General features: G+C 42.7%; 1 protein-coding gene across 10 annotated transcripts in view; it reads left to right on the plus strand.

Annotated features, from left to right (window-relative positions):
* Nucleotides 1-24,646, plus strand: part of myo18b (myosin XVIIIB) — a 99,311-nt gene that overhangs the window by 16,976 nt on the left and 57,689 nt on the right. For all 10 annotated transcript variants that reach the window (XR_014912788.1, XM_085414774.1, XM_085414772.1 and 7 more), the window contains 20 exons: nt 317-407; nt 1,192-1,384; nt 4,141-4,221; nt 4,842-4,962; nt 5,046-5,193; nt 5,927-6,110; nt 6,203-6,353; nt 7,041-7,150; nt 7,235-7,300; nt 7,384-7,512; nt 8,963-9,106; nt 12,567-12,656; nt 12,781-12,900; nt 12,978-13,083; nt 13,513-13,637; nt 13,747-13,901; nt 14,480-14,603; nt 15,758-15,958; nt 16,036-16,146; nt 18,812-18,916. Coding sequence is in view for 9 of the 10 variants with exons in the window: in XM_085414774.1 (XP_085270900.1) it covers nt 317-407; nt 1,192-1,384; nt 4,141-4,221; nt 4,842-4,962; nt 5,046-5,193; nt 5,927-6,110; nt 6,203-6,353; nt 7,041-7,150; nt 7,235-7,300; nt 7,384-7,512; nt 8,963-9,106; nt 12,567-12,656; nt 12,781-12,900; nt 12,978-13,083; nt 13,513-13,637; nt 13,747-13,901; nt 14,480-14,603; nt 15,758-15,958; nt 16,036-16,146; nt 18,812-18,916 (2,555 nt within the window). In the remaining variant the exon portion in view is untranslated. The remainder of the gene's footprint in view (nt 1-316; nt 408-1,191; nt 1,385-4,140; nt 4,222-4,841; nt 4,963-5,045; nt 5,194-5,926; nt 6,111-6,202; nt 6,354-7,040; nt 7,151-7,234; nt 7,301-7,383; nt 7,513-8,962; nt 9,107-12,566; nt 12,657-12,780; nt 12,901-12,977; nt 13,084-13,512; nt 13,638-13,746; nt 13,902-14,479; nt 14,604-15,757; nt 15,959-16,035; nt 16,147-18,811; nt 18,917-24,646) is intronic.

Genomic DNA, 24,646 nt, shown 5'->3' on the forward strand with positions numbered 1-24,646 from the left:
GCCTACCTATATTTTACTTGTAGCATTTGTTGACTTTCTAGTGTGAGAGCTGACACGAAGCCTCTCAAGACTTAGCCAAAGGGCTATCATAGCCCTGCTTAACTTCTAAAAAAAAGCTCAGAGGCCCCAAAAAGCAGGGATAAAAGATACCTGCTTTAACCTCTCAGAGGTTCCAGATTTTCTTTGAGTTGCATTTTTAGAGAAAGGACAACGTGCTGTAGGAGTGGATTTATCCTGATAAAGCCTTTAAGGATAAAGGAGAACATTAAACAACGCGAGTAGAAAAGTGTGTCCTTATTCACTTTGTTGTGCGCAGGTCCGAGGCTAACAGCTGCTCAGTGCCTCAATGGAATGGCTGCTGGACTTTATGAAGAGCTCTTCACTGCCATCGTGTCACTCATCAACAGGTCTGGATGCATCTCATTAAATACACGATCCACAGCCTCATCACAAGCTCTCAGTCTGCCTTCATAACTGCTGCCTAACAAGGCTTCATGACTTTAGACTTTGCTTTACGATGGCTTACTGTGCTTTTTCTTATTATCTTTAATATATTTTCTGCTACAGTGATTGAAGACTATATTAAACATGGCCCAAATTACCCTGCAATCAATCTGAGTCTGAAAACTCAATTTCTGATCACTTTTCTACTCTTCTACTCTGTATGATGTGACAACGAAGGGATATCCCTAATATGATGATTTCAGGCTCAGGACCACTAATGCCCACTGTTCAAAACCTTCTATTTTTGAGAGCAGCCAGTAAGAAGACAGCTGGCTTTTAAAGAACATTAAAACTGACTGCTCGTTTCATTGAGGGGTTGCCTAATGGCTCGATATGAGATTATAAGGAAGGCTTCGAACACAGAAGTCCAAATGTTTGAACACCTGGAGTTGAAAATGAGGGGAAATAAATAAGAGGAGCTAATGTTGCTTTCTTTTTCTCAAGCTACATCTGTGTGTACCATTTACAAAGTTTGCAGACAGTCTGACGCATTGATCTGTACTTCTGTTTCCAGCTTCATGTGCTTATAGCAGCCGCCTGTTGTTTTGTGTAATTACCACGCTACTGAGGGGGGCCTTATCACATGATCATCCTTCCCTCTACTGTATATTCATGCATCAGATATGTGAATGAAGAACAAACATATAAAGAACTGTAAAACTCAATCAGGCTGTGTTTTGTGGGCAGGGCGCTGAGCAGTCAGCAGCTGATGCTAGCCTCTGTGATGGTGGTGGACACGCCAGGCCTGAGGAACCCACGACACTCAGCAGAGGAGAGAGGAGCCAGCTGGTCCGAGTTCTGCCACAATTACCTACAAGAGAGGCTGCTGGAGCATTACCACTCACATACGTTCACACATACACTCGAGAGATACGCTCAGGTAACTCAGTGTACAGTTACATCTTTCAAGCTGAGTGATCATCTTCTGTGAGTAATGCACACTTACACATAAAAACTCAGTTTCTAAAGCCTGAAAAGAGTATTGAGAAGATGGACGGAGCACTTTTAGGTGCTGATGAATGTAGAAAACGAGACAGGAGGATTGATGGGGACAGTTAGTGAATCAGGAAGTGCAGACGATTAGTAAGAAGGACGTTTGGGAAAATGTGAAGAGAATAGGTTGGTCCAAATGACATACCTGTGCAGGTATAGGGATGTCTGGGAGAGAGGGCAGTGGACTTTTTGACTAGTCTGTTTAACAAAATCGTGAAGAGTGAGGGGATGCCTGGGGAGTGGAGAAGAGGTGTACTAGTACAGATTGTGAAGAACAAGACTAGTGTGCAGAGTTGTAGTAACTGCAGAGGGATAAAGTTGATGAGCCATACCATGAAGATGTAGTAAAGACTTGTTGAAGCTAGGTCAACAAGAGAGGTGATGGTCAGTGAGCAGCAGTATGACCTCATGCTGAGAAAAAACACTACAGATGTGATGTTTGCTTTGAGAGCATTGATGAAGTACAGAGGATATCAGACATGATAGAGGAACTGTGACAATGTGAGGAAGTCAGGAGGTACAGACAAGTATGTGAGGGTGGTCCAGGACATGTATGAGGATGGAGAGGCAGTGATGAGGTGCCTGGTACAAGTGACAGATGGGTTCAAGGTGGCGATAGGTATCTGTGACCTATAATGTCTGCAGATGACATTAGCATCTCCAGCAAGAGTAAGGAGCAGGTGGAAGAGAGCCTGAAGAGGTGGAGGTATGCTCTGGAGAGAAGAGTAATGAAAGTCAGTTAAAGGAAGACAGAATATGTGTGTGTGAATGAGAGGGAGACAGACGGACAGGTGAAAATGCAAGAAGCAGAGATACTGAAGGCAGATGAGTTTAAATATGTGAGATCAACCACCCAAAGCAACAAACAGTGCACAAGAAAGGTGAAGAGCCCAAGCAGGGTGGAATGGGTGAAGGCAAGTGTCAGGGATGATTTGTGACAGAAGGATAGCAGCAAGAGCTAAATGGAAAGTTTGTAGTAGTGAGATGGTAGATGGTAGTGAGACCTGCTGTGATGTATGGTTTGCAAATGAGGTGGCAGAGCTGAAGATGTTCAGTTCATTGGAAGGGAGTGAGATGGACAGGACTAAAAATCAGGAGTTCAGATTCAGAGAGGTGAGGCTGAGATGAATGGAGCATATGCTGATGAGAGATAGTGGATATATTAGACAAAGGATGATGAAGATGGAGCTGCTAGGCAGGAGCAAAAGAGGAAGATGACAGAGAAGATCCATGGACGTAGTGAAAGAGGACATACAGAGGTTCGGTGTGATAGAGGACGCTGGGACAGGGTGAGATGGAGGCAGATGATCTGCTGAAGGTGCTTCCCAAAAGGAAGGACTTGAAAGAAGATCGATGCTGTAAAAATAATGAGTACATACAGGATAAATAAAGTTTTATGTAGACATTCATGATCCCAGGAAGATCCTAATTGCTTATAATATCCCTCTGACTTCTTTATTGAGGTCATGAGGTTGGAATTGCTGGTTTTGACTCTAACATTGAGACACCGATCAGAACGTTGAATCACATGCACTGTTTTTCAAGTTTCAAGTTTTTCAATGAATCATTCTATTGACAAAACCTTAAAGAGATTCAGTTTAATCAATAACTCATCTAAAACAATAAAGGAAAATACAGCAAATGATGACAGAAATCACATGGGCCTTTCCTTTGAAAAATTCGCAAAAAAAAAAAAAAAATTTCAGATAAAATACTGTAAATACAGGCGTTGATTACCAAGTTATTATTCTACACAGACCAAACAGCACCGTATTTAAAAATAAAAGTGCACCACTATTTTCCTACTCCGACACACAAGCTGAAATCAGCTGATTGTACCAAGAGTGCAAGAACCGATAAGATGTATCGACAGGCAGGCAAACTTACTACGATTCCCATCCTTAACTGGAACAGACTCTCTGCCTTTAACAGACTCTGTCATCTTTGTTTTACTTGTTTATGTTTTAGTCTGTTATCTTGTGACCCAATTATTGTGTTTGAGAACCTGATGCCATAACTTTTGCCTCTGTTTTGCTGCCCTCTCTTGTGTACCAGTATACAGCACTGGTTCATGTTCAGCTTACAGGCAACAGCACTTACGGTCCGAGTGAGAGTTTTCATAGCCAATCCCTCTTTGGAGCTTTAAAACACAAGAAAATCAATAAAATAACAATCTGTATAACAATTACACACATTAAAAAACAGAATTGCAGACCAGAAGAGATCTGTTTCTCACATGTGCAAGTGGCCAGAATGGGATTCACACACAGCAATTTTAAAATGTCAGCCACACTGGAATGTGTCCAGGATCCTTTCTGCTCAGCCTTTACTAACACCAGCTTTAACAAAAGAGTACCAGTTTTACCCCCTGAACTTAAGCCCTAACTGGTTTTCACTGAGTATGCTAATATCTTTGGGATATCTTCACAGTCGTGATGCATGTCTGTCAAAGATGAAAGATTAACAAAAGAGGCAATTTCACTGAGATTAAACCAATACAATTGTTAGATCTACAACAAATATGTTCCGATTTGATGAAAATGACACACAAAAATGAGTTAAACCGATTATTACTGAGTGAGAAAAGTACATAGGTGAGAAAAATACATTTGCCGGAACGACTTTATGTTTTGTCTGCTGCAGGAGAAGATCCACGTGGAGTTTGAATGTCCAGAGACCAGCCCGGCCGAGGTGGTCTCTGCCATTGACCAGCCACCTCCACAGGTACGCAGCAATGTGACGTAAAAAGACGTAAATGTGAGCATGAGGATAACAGCCATGACATCTTACCAGGAGTTTGATGTTTCCAACTTTACGCAGGAATCTTAAAGTTGTCTCATTTAAATTTCTGACGTATAATGTTATATGATAACAGCTCTAGAGACTCCAGAAATAACTTGTCTTGAACGCATGAGACTACGAGGCTTGTGAGACTTCTAGTTTTACCTAAAATCATCCCCTGCCCTGCTGCAACAACCCAAATAACAGTTTATCAAAAGTTGACAAACTTGTCTGAGTTGGGTTCGATTATTAACAGAGGGAATAGTTTCACCAGCAGCACCTACAACTGGAGGTTATGTAGCCTGAGAGGCGCACCAATACTTTTCCTCCTTGTCATTATTATTACAGTCTGTCCTTACTACTCCCCTTAAAAGAAGCCAGAAGAACAGTGCTCGTTTGCCAGCATTTATCTTGTTCAAGAAATGACATGTACTGTGACTTTTAGCATAAAAATGTTTTTCTACTTCACTTTTCATTGTATCCTCCATCTGACCAATAGAAAATCATCATGCTTTAACCCAATGTATGCTTGAAACGTACGTGTGTGTGTGTGTTTGTTTCAGGTCCGCGCAGCAGATGAAGACCGCAGAGGTCTTTTATGGGTTCTGGATGAGGAGATGGTGACGCCAGCCTCTTGTGAAAACAGGGCCGTGGAAAGAGTGTGCCAGTATTACAGCAACATGGGTAAAAAAATACACTGCTAGTGAAAACTTGAGCGCCATATAACTTAAAGAGGATGAATTAATTGTGTTTGTTTGTCCTTGCAGTGCGACAGTGTGAGCAGCTGCTGCAGTGTGAGGTGAAGCACCTGATGGGGTCTGATCCTGTCCGATACGATCTGGCTGGATGGTTCAGCCTCATCCAGAACAACCCATCTGCTCTGAACACCATCTGTCTGCTCCAAAACTCCACTGTGTAAGTCAGAGGCCTGGGGGCTGCCCCACAAGGATGCCGTGTCTAAATGAATATCTTCTAGTAGGCTCCAGTTGGCAAATGGCCCTGGGAAAATATTTTACTAAAAGAGTGGTGAAAGCCTTTCAAACAGTTAAAGGGTGTGTTAGATGTCATTAAATGGTCAAAAGTCTGTATATCCAACTAAAACTAATTATTGTGACCCTGTAAAAGGAACAGGTTTCCTTTCCTCTTTCAGAAGCTACTGTCTCCTTTTAATATTGGTGTTTAAACTGAACATATGCACATAGTTGTACTGTGTTTAAATTAGATTAAACTGAGATAAGAAAAGTTTTTATTAACCTTAGGGAAACAAATTCAGGTGTTTTGGCAGCACAGAAGAAAGAAAATCTAGAGAAGGGGAATGTTTTTAATAACTTCTCCATCTGGACACTTTCTTGCTAAGAAACCATTTTAAAAAGTAGCAGTGAGCACAGATATTCATCTCAGGAAGCATGAAGCACTGCTCCAGGACTTTGGGAATTCCTTGCCCAGAAAGTTTTTATATAACTTCATGGAACAGACTGCCCATATACCGTTGATGAAGTAATTAACAACTGTTAATTAGTAGGTATGAACAAGTGTGGTTCATCCATGCATGATTCATTTACTCACAGCACATACCAGCTACACACTTGTAGTGATGTTAAAAACATGTTTTTGACATCCTGTGATAGTGTGTCTCTGCCCTCCCCAGAGGGGTTGTGAAAGCCATGTTCACCCCAAGAATTTCTCTGCCCCCCCTGTGTCGGGCTCTGGGGGGACTAGAGGGTGGCAGCCAGCGCTCTTTGCAGAGGAATGGCACCATCAGGAAGACATTCAGTGGGGGAATGGCAGCGATACGCAGACACTCCCAGTGTATTGCAGTAAAACTCCAGGCAGTAAGTTTCCAGAGCATTCACTATCAAATCCTCATCTATTTCTGTAGTGTAACTGGATTCCTTCCCTCTTTGCTGCTTTTCCCACCATGCAGGATGCTCTTATCAATCTGATCCGTCGAGCCAGGCCAGTGTTTCTGCAGTGTGTCAGTGCAAAGACTGACAATGGAAGTTTTGACATCCCAGCCCTCAGGGTGCAACTGCACTCCACACAGATCCTGTCAGCTCTGCAGCTATACCGCATAGGTATGCATGCTCATGCATTAATATTTCAAGCTGTAACACTGTGTGTAAACCAAGTACAAAGCTATTAGTGACCATTCTAGGGTTAGGGTTATTGTTCTGTTGTACATGTTTAAAAGGCAAATATTCTGCAAGTAAAATATGTTATCTTTCAGAGTAAATCACATCTATTATTTGGAATCTATGACACCCAACATATACATTAATGGAAAAACAACTAGCAGCTTGGTATTCCGATATCTGGAAGAAACAACTCCTATCACAACTAGAGACTGACAAGGTGAACACAAAACCTGACATCACGTCAGGGGGGAGAAGTCATTATCCCCACACAACTGTTGTTCTTGGGGCTTGGTACCCAAGAACAACAGGTGCGTTGAAGGTGTTGAGTGCGAGAGTGACTGACCTGAGAGATAGGATCATAGCTGAGAGAGAGAGTAAAACTTGAAGGATCAAGACCCCCCGAGTGGGTTTTTTTTTCCACACACAGAGACACACACACATACCTGTATGTATGTATGTATATATATATATATATATATATATATATATATATATATATATATATATATATATATATATATATATATATATATATATATATATATATATATATATATGTTCTCGCCCTTTTTCCAAATATTCCTGATGCAAATTAAAAAATCAATCTGTGGCCATGTTTGTCTGCAGGTTATTCAGAGCACATGACTCTGGGGGATTTCAGGTGTCATTTCCAGGCTCTCGCTCCTTCAGTCATGAAACGTTACGCTTCAGTGTTTGTCAGCCACGATGAGAGAAAGGTCAGATGGCACATGGCAGCAGCTCCCTTTCTTGTTCAGCATCATGTCATGTAAACATCTTTTTTGTGTTTGCTTATGTGTCAGGCAGTGGAAGAGCTGCTGGTTGAATTGGATGTGGATAAAAAGAGCATCCTCGTGGGTGCCAGCCGGGTAAGAACATGTTTGTACTCGAACAGCTGAATTTATTTCGTGCTGATATGGCTCATACATTTTTTCCCCCCGTTGTGCATTAGGTGTTTATGAAGCGAGGTGTGTTGTGCTATCTGGAGCAGCAGAGGGAGAAGCAGGTCACTGGTTGGCTGGTCCACCTACAGGCTGCCTGTTTGGGACATCTTGCCCGTCAGAAATATCGCAAACTCAAGGTACTTATGTCTCTGTGAGCTTGCCTTCTGCACTGCTGACTGGGAATTGATGGAATTGATACGAATTTCTCATTGGCTCCCCTTTGAGTGTCACCACCATCGCTAAAGAGCATATCAAAGAAATTACACAAAACCTCTCTGAGTAGAACACAAAGCCAACAGGACTGGGTGCTGGGCTTGGGTTGGCATTCACTCAGCTTTAATATCATTCTGGGCTCTTGGCTAGCTTAGTGTTAGTTAGTATGCTGTCTGCGCATGTTAGCACTTAGCAACATGGCCTGGCCTGCATTTGTATAGCGCTTTACTCAGTCCCCAAGGACCCCAAAGCGCTTATAGCGCAAACATAATGTGTCTGTTTCTGTCCTGGATGCAGTTTGAACATTGCACGCTTGTCCTTTTGTGCAATATAAATAAAAGTAATGTCCTTATCTACGGTGTAGACTGCGGCACTATTTTCTTCCTCCGACTCATGAACTTAAATCAACTGATTGTAGTGCGAGCGCAAGAACCAATAAGTGTCATCAATAAGTAAGCTGACTAACAATTCCAAAGAACTGGACTACTGTTCTCTATAAGAACAGGTTCTCGATTCCTACTACTGACTAATCGAACCGCCAAATTTCCAATTGGTAGCCATAAGTGCCCAGTGAGATATTTTTAATATATACATGAACACAAACAGGAGCTTTGACTTTACCGGTAGAAAAAATTGTACATCATGTATTTTAAATGCAGCTGTTAGCATTTCCTTTAACTTTACAACTTTTGTTTCTTTTTGAGAGTTGTTGTTTTCAAACTTTTTGTGGTGCCTTTTTTTGCACTTTCTTTTTGTGTTTTTTCTTTTCATAGGTTGTACTTCTTTGTGGTCATTTTGCATTTATGTAGCGGTGTTATGCTTTGCATGGTGGTTTTAGATGGGAGTTGTTTATTTGTTTTCTTTGCTCTTCATGTGTTTTAATTTTTTTTTATCTCTCTTGGTGTTTTTTCCTTTTTTAGTAGCTGTTTGTGTGTCTTGTCGGTCATTTTGCATTACTGGAAGTGTTTTATGATTTGTGTGGTTGTTTTGCATCTCCTTGTGATCACTTTGAGTCTCTTTGTGTCTGCTTTATCTTTTACAGTTTTTATGTGTTTCTTTTTTTATGGATGCTTTGCACTCCTTGACCTTTGACCTTAGCAAGTAATCATCACTAGTTATTGCATAAATTATTGTACTAGTATAATAGTATTTCAGTTTAAGGTAATATCACTTTAAAATGAATGTGTTGATTCAGGTCTCAATGAAACTTTTTTATTTATATTTTTTTACATTTTGTTGCAATGGCATTTAATGGTTTTATCTGTCGCTTTAAAAGGAGACTGAGCTCAGCTGTAGGTTAAACTCACACATTGTGTGTGTGTGTGTGTGTTTGTGTGTGTGTGTGTGCGTGTGCATGTGCCCGTCTGTCTCCAGGTGCAGCAGATGGCAGTGAGTTGTCTGCAGAGGAACCTTCGGGCTCTCAGGGTCGTGTCCAAGTGGAGTTGGTGGAAACTTTTCTGCAGTGTGCGTCCTCTCCTTGATGTCAACATGGATAATGAGAGGCTCAGGGCCAAAGAGGTACATGATCACAATTATCAGAAGGTGTTCAAACACTTTGTGAAAAAATGTATTTGCTTTTTTGCAGAGATTTAGATGAAACAAATGAAGACTGAGTGATTGATTTTCTTGCTCAATGTCTCCAAATTAAGGCAAACGTATACATGTGTATTTTAGTAATATGTTTCTTAAATGTATATATATGTATTAGCATTAATCTTTTAGCTTTAGGAGTTAAATGGACAAATATAAAAGCATCTTAATCTGGTAAATAGCTTACAAATCTTAGAATATCAACTTATTAACATTGCAAAGTACAATAGTTTCTGCTGTAAACTTTCTAGCTCATTCTTATCAGGGAAAGACAGAGGGTTAGATAATGCGTTTGTTGGAAGGTAGCAAAGCATTTTTTGGCAACATTCAGATGACACTGTAATGCACAAAGTGACAAATGTCTTCATGTATTGTAGCGTCCTGGATGGAATATCCTATACACTGTATCGGTGCTTCACTAAATGTTCGCAGAATACCACAAGGTGGAAACTATGTGGGACTCTTACAAGGCGATGTCCTTAACACCACTGTGGATTTGCTTAGAGCTGTGTTAATGTGTTATTGTATTTTTTCTTATATGTTAGTCTTATTTAACTGTAATGCAATGAAATGGCAAGTGAGCAGAAAGTACTTGCAAAAATCTTGCCTCACTATTAATTATTTTATATTTTGATAGGAAAAAAAGGGGAAGGAGTGCACCAATGTATTGAAACATGTGCAAACATACATTGAAATATAGTATATGAGACCAAAACAATGTTTTTGAGAACATTAAGAGAAGATTACACAAGGTAAAGTCATGTCCTGCTCTGTGTGGGTGAATCGACTTTTCCCAGCAATTTCCAGGACTGATCAGTAGGTGGTGCTTTTTGCCATGTCGGACTTTTGTCTTCATCGTCACTGCCCAGGAGCAGATTATATTTTCAGCATAAAGTGCCATGACCATTTGGCCTAGTAAAAGGTACACACCACTGTGAGAGTAAAGTGAAATATCCAGGGTCTGTACAGACTGTATGTAATGATGAACATTGCCACTTTGGAGTCACTGGTTAGCAGTGTTGGGTAAGTTACTTTAAAATAGTAACTTAGTTACATTACTAGTTACTTCTCTCAAAAGTAACTCAGTTACTTCAAGTTACTCGTTACTTTCAAAGTAACTAGTTACTAGGGAAAGTAACTTTGGTTTTACTCAGAATTCTCTTGTTAATGTGTTTCTTCCATAACTTTGCCAGTCTTCTAGCTTGCTTACTTGCCACAGTGCACTGTGCCACCTACCAATAGAAAGGAAACGATAATGTGCATATTTCCACAAGAGAAATCCCACGCCTGGACCGTCATTGACTGCTTCCATGATTCTAGCCTACGTCACAGCGTCATGTGCGCCTTTTACATCCAACACAAAAACTGCAGTCGTGGTGCTTTCGATTGTACTCAGAACTCGGAAATTCTGCCTTCTGAATAGGAAGATGTAGGTAACACCAGACTGCAGATGAGCTGCATACAGGGCTGGACTGGGACAGAAAATTGGCCCGGGCATTTTGACTAGAGACCGGCCCACCATTATAGGAAAAATCATAAAGCCTTTGAATGAAAATAAACACTATTGTGACAGTGATGTACACTGTTCTGATGGTATATATGCATCAATCTATCAATCGTTTGTTGTAAGATTCAGATAATTATTTTTTAAAAGCTAGACATTTGAAATGAGAATAAGAAAGAAAAGTATTTCTTTGCGCCCACCTCTCCCTGTTAATGCCCTACATGCCCCCCTGGCAAAACTTTGCTAGATCCGCACCTGCACAGTTACCAGCTGTCAGCTACCTAAAAAAGGATCCTGGGGTTATTTGTCTCTCAGAAACAGTTCATAACTTCCCTTCAACTCATTCATGTCACCTAAAAGGTAAACCTGTTTCTCCATCACCTGTTCAGCTCTGATGATCCAGTAAGGACATCTCCTGGTTTCATCTTCATGTTTCCCTCTCACCAGATAACCAAACCATATCATGACCAGCAGCTTTTTTGCAGCTGTGGCTCCAGCAAACATCAGCTGATAGTAGAAAGTAATATTAAATAAATTCTAACAACAGCTGATCAAGCTTAAAAGTGCTGCTGTTGTTTAGCGCGACATCCGCTGGTTTCCTCTTTCGGCGCAAAGTGAGCGATAAACAAACAAGAGAGCCGATCAGCTGATCATTGATCAGTTTTCATGATTGAAGTAGAAACGGGAGAGGGAGGGTGGAGAATGAGAGAAGAAGAGGCAGCTGTGCAGCAAAGACACAGAATAACTCCAGCTTTGTGCCTTTTTCATTGTAGCTGAATTACGGGACAAACTGTTCCTTTTCACCTCAATAAGAAACGCGTAATATTTTCTCTGAATACCAGACAGGACGGTTGACAACTCTAATAACTTATGAACAAAATAAAGTTTAACATCATTAACTTCATAGCACCACCCAGCTGTATAGAAACTCCGTCATGCTAGCTAGCACGCAGTACGGAAAAAGCCAGAATAACGAAAATAAACTCCACCTAAACTTGGTTCATATCTGACCCAGAGAGACTGCAGGTCATAACTTCTTACCTGAATTTCAGTTCACACTTGGACCGGCGGCCGCCTCGGGTCTCTTTTCCTTCTGCGTCCCCTTTCCTTCATCCACCTGCTGGCTTCCACCACTTGCTAATGTTACTGAATCTGTGGAAGCTCCGCGATAGCCACCACACGAAGTAACGAGTAACGACCCTATCTAAATCCCAGTAACGACTAACGCGTTCCTGATTTTGGCATAATAACTAGTTACCGTGCTCGTTACCACAATAATAACGTAGTTACTGTAACGCGTTACTTAATAACGCGTTAGTCCCAACACTGCTGGTTAGTGAAGTCCTCTTATGAAGCCTCAAGCAAGTGGTGGTTATGATTGAGAAACTGCAACACTCATAGGCTGGTTGATTATTCCAGTCTTATAAATGTGTACATTTATCAATTTTACATATGAAAACTGCCTAGCCGTGCCTCAAGGCTCAGTAAACATAATTACATCTTTTCATTGTGAGCAAAAGTTGCTGTGGGTTCTCTCTTAGTTAGAATAGACGCAACAATTTATAACTCGAGCTTCTATTGCTATAATCGTTGACTTAAACGTACATGCCTGTGGTTTTAATTTCATGCAAAGTAATTAAGCAGTCCATCTTAAATGACAAAGTACCAACGCTGTATGAATTGTTTTTGAAGCTATATTTTTGTGCACTCGAGACAAGAAGAACAATTATAAGGCTGCGTAGTGTTCATAATGGAAGTTCAGTGAGCTGTAGCAGTGCCAGCATCTAATAGGTGGATTTTGGTTTCAGTGAACGAGTGTACAGTGATAATAATCACAATGATGTTTCAGTCACAGTGAGTTTTCTATTTTGCCATTTTTGTCAGGATGAAATATCAGTTCTGAGACGACGCCTAGAGAAATCAGAGAAGGAGAGAAATGAGCTGAGGCAGACTGCAGACAGCCTGGAAACCAAGGTTTGTATTCTCACACAGACACACCTATACACACACACACACACACACACACACACACACACACACACACACACACACACACACACACACGCACAAACAAACTCATGTTGTGATCTATGTGCAGGTTACAGCTGTGACATCTGAACTGAGTGATGAGCGTTTCCGCGGCGATGCCGTGGGCCAGGCTCTGGATGTGGAGAGGGCAGAGAGACTTCGACTCAGCAGGGAGAACAAAGACCTGCAGGTAAGACAAAAAAATCCTGTTACTTGTTACTCAGTTTACAAGTCCTGTTACTTACCTCGGTACTTTTTTAACTATAGGCTCGCCTAGATCAGTGTAAAGTGACCATGGAGACCCTGGAGAAGCAGCTGGAGGAGGAGAAGCAGAAAGCTCAGGCTAAGGAGAGTCAGAGAGGAGCAGTGACAGGTAAAGAGTTGTCCATGGTAGGATTTGTAAAGAATTTACAAATCCTACCATGTGAATTCATGGATTTTTTTTTCACATTCTGTCTCTCACAGTTGAAGTGTACCTCTGGTGCAAATTACTGACCTCTGTCATCATTTTAAGTGGGGGAATTTGCACAATCGCTGGCTGACTAAATACTTTTTTGCCCCACTGTATAGTAGAAAGGAGTTTGAGTGTTCATATTGACTAACAGGTGTTATATAAGTACCATTCCATTTACCATTTGATTTGAACTCACCAAAAGAACAATCTGCAAAACTCAAAAAATGAATCAAATTATTCATAAATATCTTATTTTATCACACATGAAATCTAGTGTTAAAATAGAGAAATGTCACAACGTATAAAGTGACTCCAACAAAGTCATATCCATTCCTCCACATCTTGCAGAAACTGAACTGGTCATGCAGCTGGAGTGTTGCCAGACAGAGATGGAATTTGTTTGCAGACGACTGAAGCAGACAGAGGAAAAACTTGAGACAGAAAGACAAACTCGACAAGAGCTCGATGCCAAGGTGAGACAGGATGCTGAAAGGTGAACAGAGCACTGATGGGTGATTAGTTTCTGAAGTTACTTATTATTACTAAAGTTATGATTTGTAATGTTACTCTGTTTTTGTGAAGGTGGCGACATTGCAGGCCCAGCTGGAGCAGTCCAGGAGGAGTGTGACAGAGGTGAAACGTCACTGTCGTCATTTGACCTCTGACCTTCAGGATGCCCGGGTCCTTACCGACAGTCTGCAGAGCCGCATACATGAACTGGACCGCAAGCAGAGAAGGTTTGTTTTAACCCCACGCTGTATAACTTTCTTTCATATCAGCTAAGATTATGATTTGTCATATCAATATGCAGCTGTGTATCTTTGTATTTTTCTGCATTTCTGGTATAATCCTTAGTTTTATCTTGTGTCGTGTGTTTCTGAATGTCGGTTCCTTCGAGTGCCTGTGTGGAATTATTTGTCTGAGTTTATTTACTACTACTACTATTACTAATAATAATTATATCTTCCAAGAAAATATTTTCCTCTGACCCTCTGATATTATTGTTATTGTTTTATTTTCTTCTGTTGGAAAAAACTTCTAGCTTTCCCCCCTTTTTCTTTAATATTCTAGGGAGATTTAACTATGAATCAAGACTTTGTCTCTTTTCTTTTCTGCTGAAATTGCAACTACTAGAACACAGAACATCCCCCTGTTCAATTAATAAAGTTAATTTCACTTTTCCCGCCATCAAACAAATGAGATGTGTCAAAAAGTGATACACTGCCAAAAATTGTCGATATATACTTCTTTACAAATATGATGTGTAATCATAGTGAATACAAAATCCTCCTGCTGTTTGTATGCGTTCATACAGGTTTGATAACAAGCTGACTCAGGCTCTGGAGGAAGCTGAGTGTGAGCGAGAGCAGAAGGACAAAGCCTTTCAGGAAAACACAGCGCTGGGAGCTGAAATATACAAATTGCGCTGCAGCCAACAGGTGGGTTGGCTTCTGTGTTGACTGTGTGTAGATTTTTATATGAACTGATTAAAAGATTTCTGCTATTTCACAGTAATGTCATGTAATGATGTGTTTGTGGTTACTTCAGTAATTGTGCAGATGCCAAAAGCATCAAACCTCAAATGTACCATATTAAAAAGCTTAACAACATTAAAAATCATCCTGATTTGGTCTTTGTCGCCCCTTTTACACAGCTCTAAAATCCAATTAAGCTTTTTAATAACTCACCTGACTGGATAGCCTCTAAAACCGACCTCTGGACTGTGTTGTTTGTGACTTAACAAACAACACAAAGCAACATTAAAAAATAATGGCATCAGCTGTGCTTACACTGAAGATTCAAAATACACAAACAGATGGTGATGCCACTTTTGTTGCATACACCTGTAGACTCTATGTAATATTAAATAGTCTTCAGAATTATTTAGTGGATTTACATGTGATTTTATGGAGTAGTATCCAAAAGTGTGCAACAGAAAAACAGACTGATTCAACAGGTTAACCTGGAACAGAGTCTCAAATGTAATGTGGAAATGACAGCTGTCACATGTAATTCATGATAGGCTGTTGCTCTGATCAAATCAGACAGACCATACTGTAGGTTGATGACTCTGAGACAGCTATGTTACAGGAACTGTGTGGAGTTAACGTCACATCTGACCCAAATGTTGATCCTGGACACTACATGTGTACAGAATGAAGGCTGACCTGCTGCTGAGGAAACAATTAGCTTGTCATGTATATGTCTGTCTTCATTATGAACATGTAAATAAAAGTAAAGAACAAATGATTAAGGATAAAGTTACAAAGCATCTGACTCTCACTTTCAGGGTGATATCACTATGCTGTGGCAAAGAAAAGTTACATCGGTCCCAAAGGTTAGAAATAGTTTAGTTTAGTTGGTTTAGCAGCATTTTGATTTTTCGTGTTTGTGTTCCTACATGATATTGTGTTCTGGATCATATCCCAAATTGCAAAACCTACCAAACCTCCTTGAGCTAGCTCATGCTGACTAACCTGTGCCAACTTCCAAGATGCTGCACTGACCAGTGGACAAAGATGAAATCTGTAAAGGAGCATGAGAATGAAATGTCTTAAAGTGAGAAACTCCAGTGTTGTGTGGATGTGTGCAGGAAAGCCAGGCAGAGGTTAGCCGTCTGCAGAAGCAGAAGGAGGACCTGTGTGCTCAGATCCGTGACCTCAGCCTACCTGTTGACCTTGCCTCAGAGTCACTGCCTGCCCTCAAGAAGCAGCTTCGCCTCCTGGAGAGCCAGGTCAATGAGAAAGCAGAGGAAATCACCAAGCTCACTGCCAAAATACAGCAGCAGCAACAGGTGATACAGCACACACAGAATATATTGCTGTCCCTGCTGCTTCTTCCCTCACCATTGTCTTTGTCCGTGTCCTTTAGATCCACATGCGGTTTGAGATAGAGGTGGAAAGGATGAAGCAGATCCATCAAAAGGAGTTGGAAGATAAAGACGAGGAGTTAGAGGATGTCCACAAGTCCTCTCAGAGACGAGTGGGTTTAACAAATACACTTACAAACTGACTGTTTCACAACCAATCATTTTAACATACAGTGGGGCAAAAAAGTATTTAGTCAGCCACCGATTGTGCAAGTTCCCCCACTTAAAATGATGACAGAGGTCAGTAATTTGCACCAGAGGTACACTTCAACTGTGAGAGACAGAATGTGAAAAAAAAAATCCATGAATCCACATGGTAGGATTTGTAAAGAATTTATTCGTAAATCAGGGTGGAAAATAAGTATTTGGTCACCTCAAACAAGGAAAATCTCTGGCTCTCACAGACCTGTAACGTCTTCTGTAAGAAGCTTTTCTGTCCCCCACTCGTTACCTGTATGAATGGCACCTGTTTGAACTCATCATCTGTATAAAAGACACCTGTCCACAGCCTCAAACAGTCAGACTCCAAACTCCGCCATGGCCAAGACCAAAGAGCTTTCGAAGGACACCAGGAAAAGTATTGTAGACCTGCACCAGACTGGGAAGAGTGAATCTACAATAGGCAAGCAGCTTGGTGTGAAAAAATCAACTGTGGGAGCAATCATCAGAAAATGGAAGACATACAAGACCACTGATAATCTCCCTCGATCTGGGGCTCCACGCAAGATCTCATCCCGTGGGGTCAAAATGATCATGAGAACGGTGAGCAAAGATCCCAGAACCACACGGGGGGACCTGGTGAATGACCTGCAGAGAGCTGGGACCAAAGTAACAAAGGTCACCATCAGTAACACACTACAACGGCAGGGAATCAAATCCCGCAGTGCCAGACGTGTTCCGCTGCTGAAGCCAGTGCATGTCCAGGCCCGTCTGAAGTTTGCCAGAGAGCACATGGATGATACAGCAGAGGATTGGGAGAATGTCATGTGGTCAGATGAAACCAAAGTAGAACTTTTTGGTATAAACTCAACTCGTCGTGTTTGGAGGAAGAAGAATACTGAGTTGCATCCCAAGAACACCATACCTACTGTGAAGCATGGGGGTGGAAACATCATGCTATGGGGCTGTTTTTCTGCCAAGGGGACAGGACGACTGATCCGTGTTAAGGACAGAATAAATGGGGCCATGTATCGTGAGATTTTGAGCCAAAACCTCCTTCCATCAGTGAGAACTTTGAAGATGAAACGAGGCTGGGTCTTCCAACATGACAATGATCCAAAACACACCGCCCGGGCAACAAAGGAGTGGCTCCGTAAGAAGCATTTGAAAGTCCTGGAGTGGCCTAGCCAGTCTCCAGACCTCAACCCCATAGAAAATCTGTGGCGGGAGTTGGACGTCCGTGTTGCTCGGCGACAGCCCCAAAACATCACTGCTCTCGAGAAGATCTGCATGGAGGAATGGGCCAAAATACCAGCTACTGTGTGTGCAAACCTGGTAAAGACCTATAGTAAACGTTTGACCTCTGTTATTGCCAACAAAGGTTATGTTACAAAGTATTGAGTTGTATTTTTGTTATTGACCAAATACTTATTTTCCACCCTAATTTACGAATAAATTCTTTACAAATCCTACCATGTGGATTCATGGATTTTTTTTTTTTCACATTCTGTCTCTCACAGTTGAAGTGTACCTCTGGTGCAAATTACTGACCTCTGTCATCATTTTAGGTGGGGGAACTTGCACAATCGGTGGCTGACTAAATACTTTTTTGCCCCACTGTACATGCTTAAAAAACACATTTTTTAATTTGTTTTATTTTTTAATAACAGCAAAACCACATGACTTTAAGGTTGGATAAAGCTCATCACATACAAGACAGTTTGTTGAAGTTTTGCCAGCAGATCTTAAAATGAGAGATTCTTTAAAATGAACGTTTTCCACAGAAACAGGCTCTTTCAGTGAGATCACTAGAGTTGTACAACAGCAGTTATAATGCACTGCAGACACCAGTGGTTTTCCCTCCTCGCTAACGCGGGACTGTGACATTCCCTGATTACTGATCATGCTGTGCAAAGTGAAGTAGTTAAAATGTCTGACCATTCTCCTCTGATTTCTGACATCATCAAGACATTTTCATATAGAGAACTGCTGCTCACGGGATTTTTTTTTTTTTTTTTACAAATTCTCTGTAAACCCTAAAGATGTTTGTGTGGGAAAATCCCAACAGATGCCACAGTTTCTGTGGCAGCCGGTATAGTATTAGTCAAGTCACATGGGAAAGATTATCACATAAATATTACAGAGCAGTAATTCTGCTTTAGGCGCTGACATCATCATTCCTGGTAAGAAAAGCCTTATCCTCAGCATCATATTAAGACTTTTGGGAGAGATGATAAAAACTTCTTCCACACAAACTAAACTCAGCTCCTATAGGCAGGGCAGAAGAAGCTTCTGAAATTTTTGTAAGCCCTATTCCAGCAGCATTAGCTTTAAAAGCGAGTAAACAAAGCTCTTAGTGGCTAAACATTTATCATAGATACCCTTTATTACAGGATCACTAGTTGCTCCTGGAAACTGTAAGGTATACTAAAGTCGCAAAACATCACACTTGGCTATAAACTGCACCACTGTATGCCTAAGGCCATGCTCTGATGAAGCCAACAAATCATCTACAAAAAGCAGGGATGCTACTTAATCCCAACAAGCTCCCCATGAATATCACAAACTGAATCAGAACCGCCTGACACTTACAAATTCATCGTGTGTCTGTGTGTGTAGCTGAGGCAGCTGGAAATGCAACTGGAGCAGGAGTATGAGGAGAAACAGATGGTGATTCATGAGAAGCACGACTTGGAAGGACTCATTGCAACTCTGTGTGACCAGGTAAAACACACGCACACACACACACACACACACACACACACACACACACACACACACACACACTGCTTGTCTGCACTCTACATTGACATCTTCACCTTTCTGCATTCCTTCCTGGCTGAAGAATTGTAAAATATTATTACTACTATGGTTAAACAAATATCTAATACATTCCAAAAAAAAAATAAATTTACAGACATCATGGTAACAACTACATGTACACATACAGCTCTATTACTGGAAAATTGTGCAGAGATCAAAAGTAAAAATAATAATGTTACCCATCAGTGTGAAATGATTAATATTACTGCTGCATATGTTTAAGGTTGAGCTTATTTGGAATACTTTGTATTCTGTTTAATGTCCAGCATTGTATTTTAAAAGTCATATGTTTGCACTGGCTGTCGTGTGAGGACCATATATCTCTGGAAAAAAAACCTAAAATAAACAATTGTTCATGACCTCAGAAACACAGGCCTAAATCTTGATTTTTTTTAAAAGTATATTAAAAATATCCATAAAAAATAACTAGCTGAATCGAAAGACTTGAGCAGTGTGCGACATGGCTTACTGTTAATATCTACAGTGGAATTGGTCTCTGAATGTGGGAATGAGTGTCTCATAGAATGTGTGAATCTGAAAGTGCTGCTGAGCCTGCATCTGGTCCAGTTGCCTCTTTTATTAGAGCAGACAAATTGAGATCATCATGGTTACATTTTTCCTTGCTAATGTACTAAATGAGTTACACCTTTTTTACACTCCATCTTCTCTACATCACACATTTTGGCCAAGGTGGTTTATACATGATGCGCATGCCCAAACCACGAGAAAAAAGAAAAAAGTTGCTAGCCTCTTAGGTTACCCAACTTCAGTCATTCTTAATGGGAGATGGCGCTGAGGCCTGAGCCATGCACTACTTTCCATCACAAAAGCGGCACAATTCTGTGATAGAAAATAGTGCATAGCTCAGGAAGACTTGGAGAAATCACTGTCTGTGAACATAGCTCACTGTGCTGTCCAAATGCAGAGAAGAAGCCACAGGTTGTTTGTTCCACTGTTTGTATGCACTGTGTGTGCACTTTTTTTGCAGACTGGTGAGCCTCTTCCCAAGCTTACTTCTAAGTAACTCTGCCTCACTAAGATGTTCTTTTTATACCCAGTCATGTTACTGAGCTGCTGCCAGTCAACCCGATTAGTTGCAAAATCGTCCTCCAGCTGTTTTGCTTTAGTACCACATCCATTTCCTTTCCAAACTTTTTTGAGATGTGTTACTGCCATCAACTTCATAAGGAGTTCATATTTTTCTTACATTTTTCTTAAATTTTCTCAGTTTGAGAAAATCTACCTTTTAACATATATGTAAAATGTGACTAAAGATTTCTCCCATTGAAATCTTTAGTCAATGGTCGAGATGAACAGAATCATTTTTGGGATTTCTTTACCTGGATAATTGAGCATGCATCAAGACATTGCATTGCAATATTTATATTTTACAGTGTCCCAATCAATGTTCCCTCTAATTTTTCATGTGTCTGAGCGAACACACAAACTCCCTGAGCGGACACTTGGACCACTGTGAGCAACAGCAGACGTGTGCACTGTGGTCACGCCAGCATCGAATTCATCCAAGTTACATGGTTTATTAAAATAATCAAATTACAGCATTTACATTTATGTTAGACTACTTTTAATTAAATGCTTTAACCCACTTACAATGAAAATGTAAAAAAAATCTTGTTCATGACCTGTGTAGTATTTATTTATTTTTTGCTCTGACTTGTATTATGTGTATGAGTCTGTGGTCTGGGAGAGAGTCCTGTAACTCTCTGCATGCAAAATACAGTATATAATCACCAATGTAGGGCAATTAATTATATAGTTACTTCTTCAAAAAAGTAACTGAGTTATGCAAACAACAAAGTTTTTTGCAGCTGTTTACCTAAAAATGCAGCCAAGGCGTTTTTTTAAATTAAATATTTAAAACTATTTACAGAACAATCAGCTGTTCTGCATCAAATTTGATGCCACACAAATTATTTGTGCCACTCAAAAAAATAATTTCTGTCCACTATGAGATGAAGGAGAACAACAGCCTGATATCTGCAGGCCTGACAACAGGAGATGTATCACTGCTGTAACACCTGTAACATTCAGCAGTCGCCTCATTGTTCTGACACACACAACAAAACGGTTAGTTATGTCTATAACTTCTGTTCCCTGAAGGAGAGGAACGAGGTACAACACATAAGTATGGGATATCACGCCCTCGCGTGTCCTGGCTGAAGAAACCTTTATTCACGCCTTTACGGCAGATGACGTGTGATGACACGCGCAAGGCCCCGCCCGCACATATAGCCGCTGCCATCACCGTCATCCCTCAGTTCGATAGCCGCTCTTCACCGAGCCAACTGCTCAGTGGGGCCACCCTGTGTTGTACCTCGTTCCTCTCCTTCAGGGAACAGAAGTTATAGACATAACTAACCGTTCCCTTTCAGTCGATTCACTCGGTACAACACATAAGTATGGGACCTATATACACGCCCCGCAGAGCAGCCACCGAACCGGAACGGGACCACCACATCCTTAGTGAGTGGTAGACCCAGCAGAAAGGACAGCATGAGCCACCGAAGGGGCTGTAACGTCCAACCGATAAAACCGCACAAAAGTGTGCGGCGACGCCCAATTAGCCGCTGCACAAATATCAGCCACAGGCACCCCTCTAAAAAGAGCCCATGAGGTCGCCATCCCCCTGGTGGAATGAGCTCCCACCCCGTGGGGCAACGCAAAACCTCCGGTGCTGTATGCCAGCGAGATAGCTTCTACAATCCAGTGGGACAGCCTCTGTCTGGACAGAGCTCTACCTCTATTCGGATTAGCGAAGCAGACAAACAACTGGTCACACAAACGCACATCCCAAGTGCGCTCAATGTAGGTGCGTAGCGCACGCACCGGACAAAGAGAATGCACCCTCCTCTGCTCCTCAGATTCAAAAGGAGGGGAGCAAAAGCTCAGCAACTCAAACTCCATTGAACTATAAGATGCAGGCATGACCTTGGGAAGATAGGCGGCATTCGGACGCAATACGACCTTGCGGCCATCAGGAGAAAACTGCGTGCAGGCAGGATGCACAGACAGCGCATGAAGGTCCCCCACTCGCTTCGCCGAGGCCAAAGCGAGAAGTAATGCGGTCTTATACGAAAGAAGTTTCATATCTACCGACTCAACGGGTTCAAACGGAGGGCCACAAAGGGCCTCCAGCACCAAAGACAAGTCCCAAGCCGGGACACTGGACTTAAGCACGGGCCTCAGCCGGCGAACCCCTTTCAGAAAACGCACGGCGAGGGGATGCGCACCTGGTGTCACCCCGTCAAAACCGATATGACAAGCAGATATAGCCGCTAAATAAACCTTGATCGTCGAAAACGAAAGGCCTTTATCCAACAGCTCCTGCAGGAATGTCAAAACATCCACAATAGAGCACTGAAATGGGAGAGTGTGGCGGTCCTGGCACCATCGCTCGAAGGCTCGCCATTTGTAAGCGTACAAGCCTCTAGTAGACGAGGCCCTGGCGCTCTGAATCGTCGCTACCACACTAGGTGGCAGACCCTTAGCAACCAAGTTTAACCTCTCAGCAGGTAAGCATGAAGGTGCCACAGATCCGGGCGCGGATGAAACACTTCCCCCCCCCGCCTGAGAGAGGAGATCCCTGCGGAGAGGAAGCTGCCAAGGACTTGCTGCAAGCAGGCTGATTATTTCTGCATACCACGACTTCGCGGGCCACCAAGGGGCCACCAGGATCAGAGAGAGGGAATGCCGACGCACCCTCTCCAGAATTGGAGATATCATTTCCACTGGGGGAAATGCATACAGGAGCACGTCTGGCCATTGGTGCGCTAGCGCGTCCAAGCCCAAGGGTGCATCGTGGTCGATTATGGAGAAGTACAGGGGGCAGTGAGCATTCACCCTGGAAGCAAAAAGATCTATTTGCGCCTCGCCAAATAGATCCCAAATCTGAGCCACTATTGAAGGGTGTAACCTCCATTCTCTCACCAGAGGACCCCCCCTGGAGAGAAGGTCCGGCCCCAGGTTCAGGTGGCCCGGGACATGGGTGGCTCTTAGAGTCAGAAAATGAACACTGCACCATAACAGCAGAGAGCGAGACAGCTGCAACAGGGGAAGAGAGCGTGTTCCTCCCTGCCTGTTTATATAAGACACCACTGTTGAATTGTCCGTCCTGACTAAGACATGCTGGCCCTGCAGGACTGGACGGAAACGCTTTAGAGCTAAGAACACTGCTAACAGCTCTAAGTGGTTGATGTGCAGCTGGCGCTGAGCCGCGGACCAGATCCCTCTCACTGACGCACCCTCGCACAGCGCTCCCCACCCACTTAGGGAAGCATCTGTGGACACCACCTTGCGAAACAACACCCTCCCAATCCGAGAGCCCTGGTGCAGTAGCCCGGGCTCCCTCCAAGGACGGAGAGCTAGCATGCAAGACGCAGTTACCGGCAGCCTCCTCCGGAGGTGACGCGAAGCACACAAACGGTGAGAGAGTCCAGCGTTGAAACGCTCTCATTTTCAACAGCCCAAGCGGCACTACGGCGATCATAGATGCCATCATGCCCAACAAGCGCAATATCGTCTGGAAACGCAGTCTGCGTCCCAGCTGAAATTGAGCGAGGCAGCGATGAAACGCGGCCACTCTGTGCTCTGACAACCGTGCGCGGCTGGAAAGAGAGCATATTTCCAGACCGAGAAAAGCGATCTGTTGACCTGGGATTAGCGAGCTCTTCTGAAAGTTCACAGAGAACCCCAGTGTCTGAATGTGTGACAGAACCCGCGACAGCTGCGTCTCCGCCTGTTCTCTGGAGCAAGCCACGAGAGCCCAGTCGTCCAGGTAGGCCAAGATGCGGATGCCCCTCTTCCTGAGGGGCGCTAGCGCTGCCTCGGCACATTTCGTAAAGGTGCGGGGAGCGAGCGACAGCCCGAACGGCAGCACTAGGTATTCGTAGGCTACGCCCTCGAATGCAAACCTCAGAAACTGCCTGTGTTTCGGGTGTATAGCGACATGAAAATAAGCATCTGTTAGATCGATTGTCGCAAACCAATCTCCCGGGCCGACTGCACTCAGGAGCTGTCTGAGTGTTAGCATCTTGAACCTGTACGTTCGCAGGTACGTGTTCAAGACTCGCAGGTCGAGGATGGGACGAAGCCCTCCCCCTTTCTTCGGAATGACAAAATAACGGCTGTACCAACCTTTGTCCGTCTCCGAAGCGGGGACCACCCGTATTGCTCTCTTCTGTAATAGCGCCTGTATTTTCTCTCTGAGTACCAAGGCTGCCTCGGGGTTGACAATCGTGTTCACGACTCTTTGGAAACGAGGCGGCTTGACCCGGAACTGCAACCGGTAACCCATGGCAACGGTTTGCAGCACCCACGGAGAGGGGGCGCAAGCGCGCCACTGAGGGAAGTGAGCAGCCAGCCGGCTGGCCTGCAGCACTGACGGCGGGGCGCCGTCGCCCCCCAGTGTGTCTGCAGGGGACTGCATCCCCTGCCTGACCTGGCTCATTTCGCCTGCAGGTTGAGCATTTGAGATTGTTTGAGAGTAAACAACACTCTTTATTGATTGCAACATGGGAACATGTACATTTATACATTTTGTTGGGTGCACCTTTTCCGGGGCATAACAATGAAAAACAGCGGGAACACTCGATGTGGTCGCTTGAACATTCA

Source organism: Rhamphochromis longiceps, linkage group LG7 (assembly GCF_057381845.1).
Source record: "Rhamphochromis longiceps isolate RC_006_pf linkage group LG7, R_longiceps_female_GT1.1, whole genome shotgun sequence".
In the NCBI taxonomy this organism is placed as follows: Eukaryota; Metazoa; Chordata; class Actinopteri; order Cichliformes; family Cichlidae; genus Rhamphochromis; species Rhamphochromis longiceps.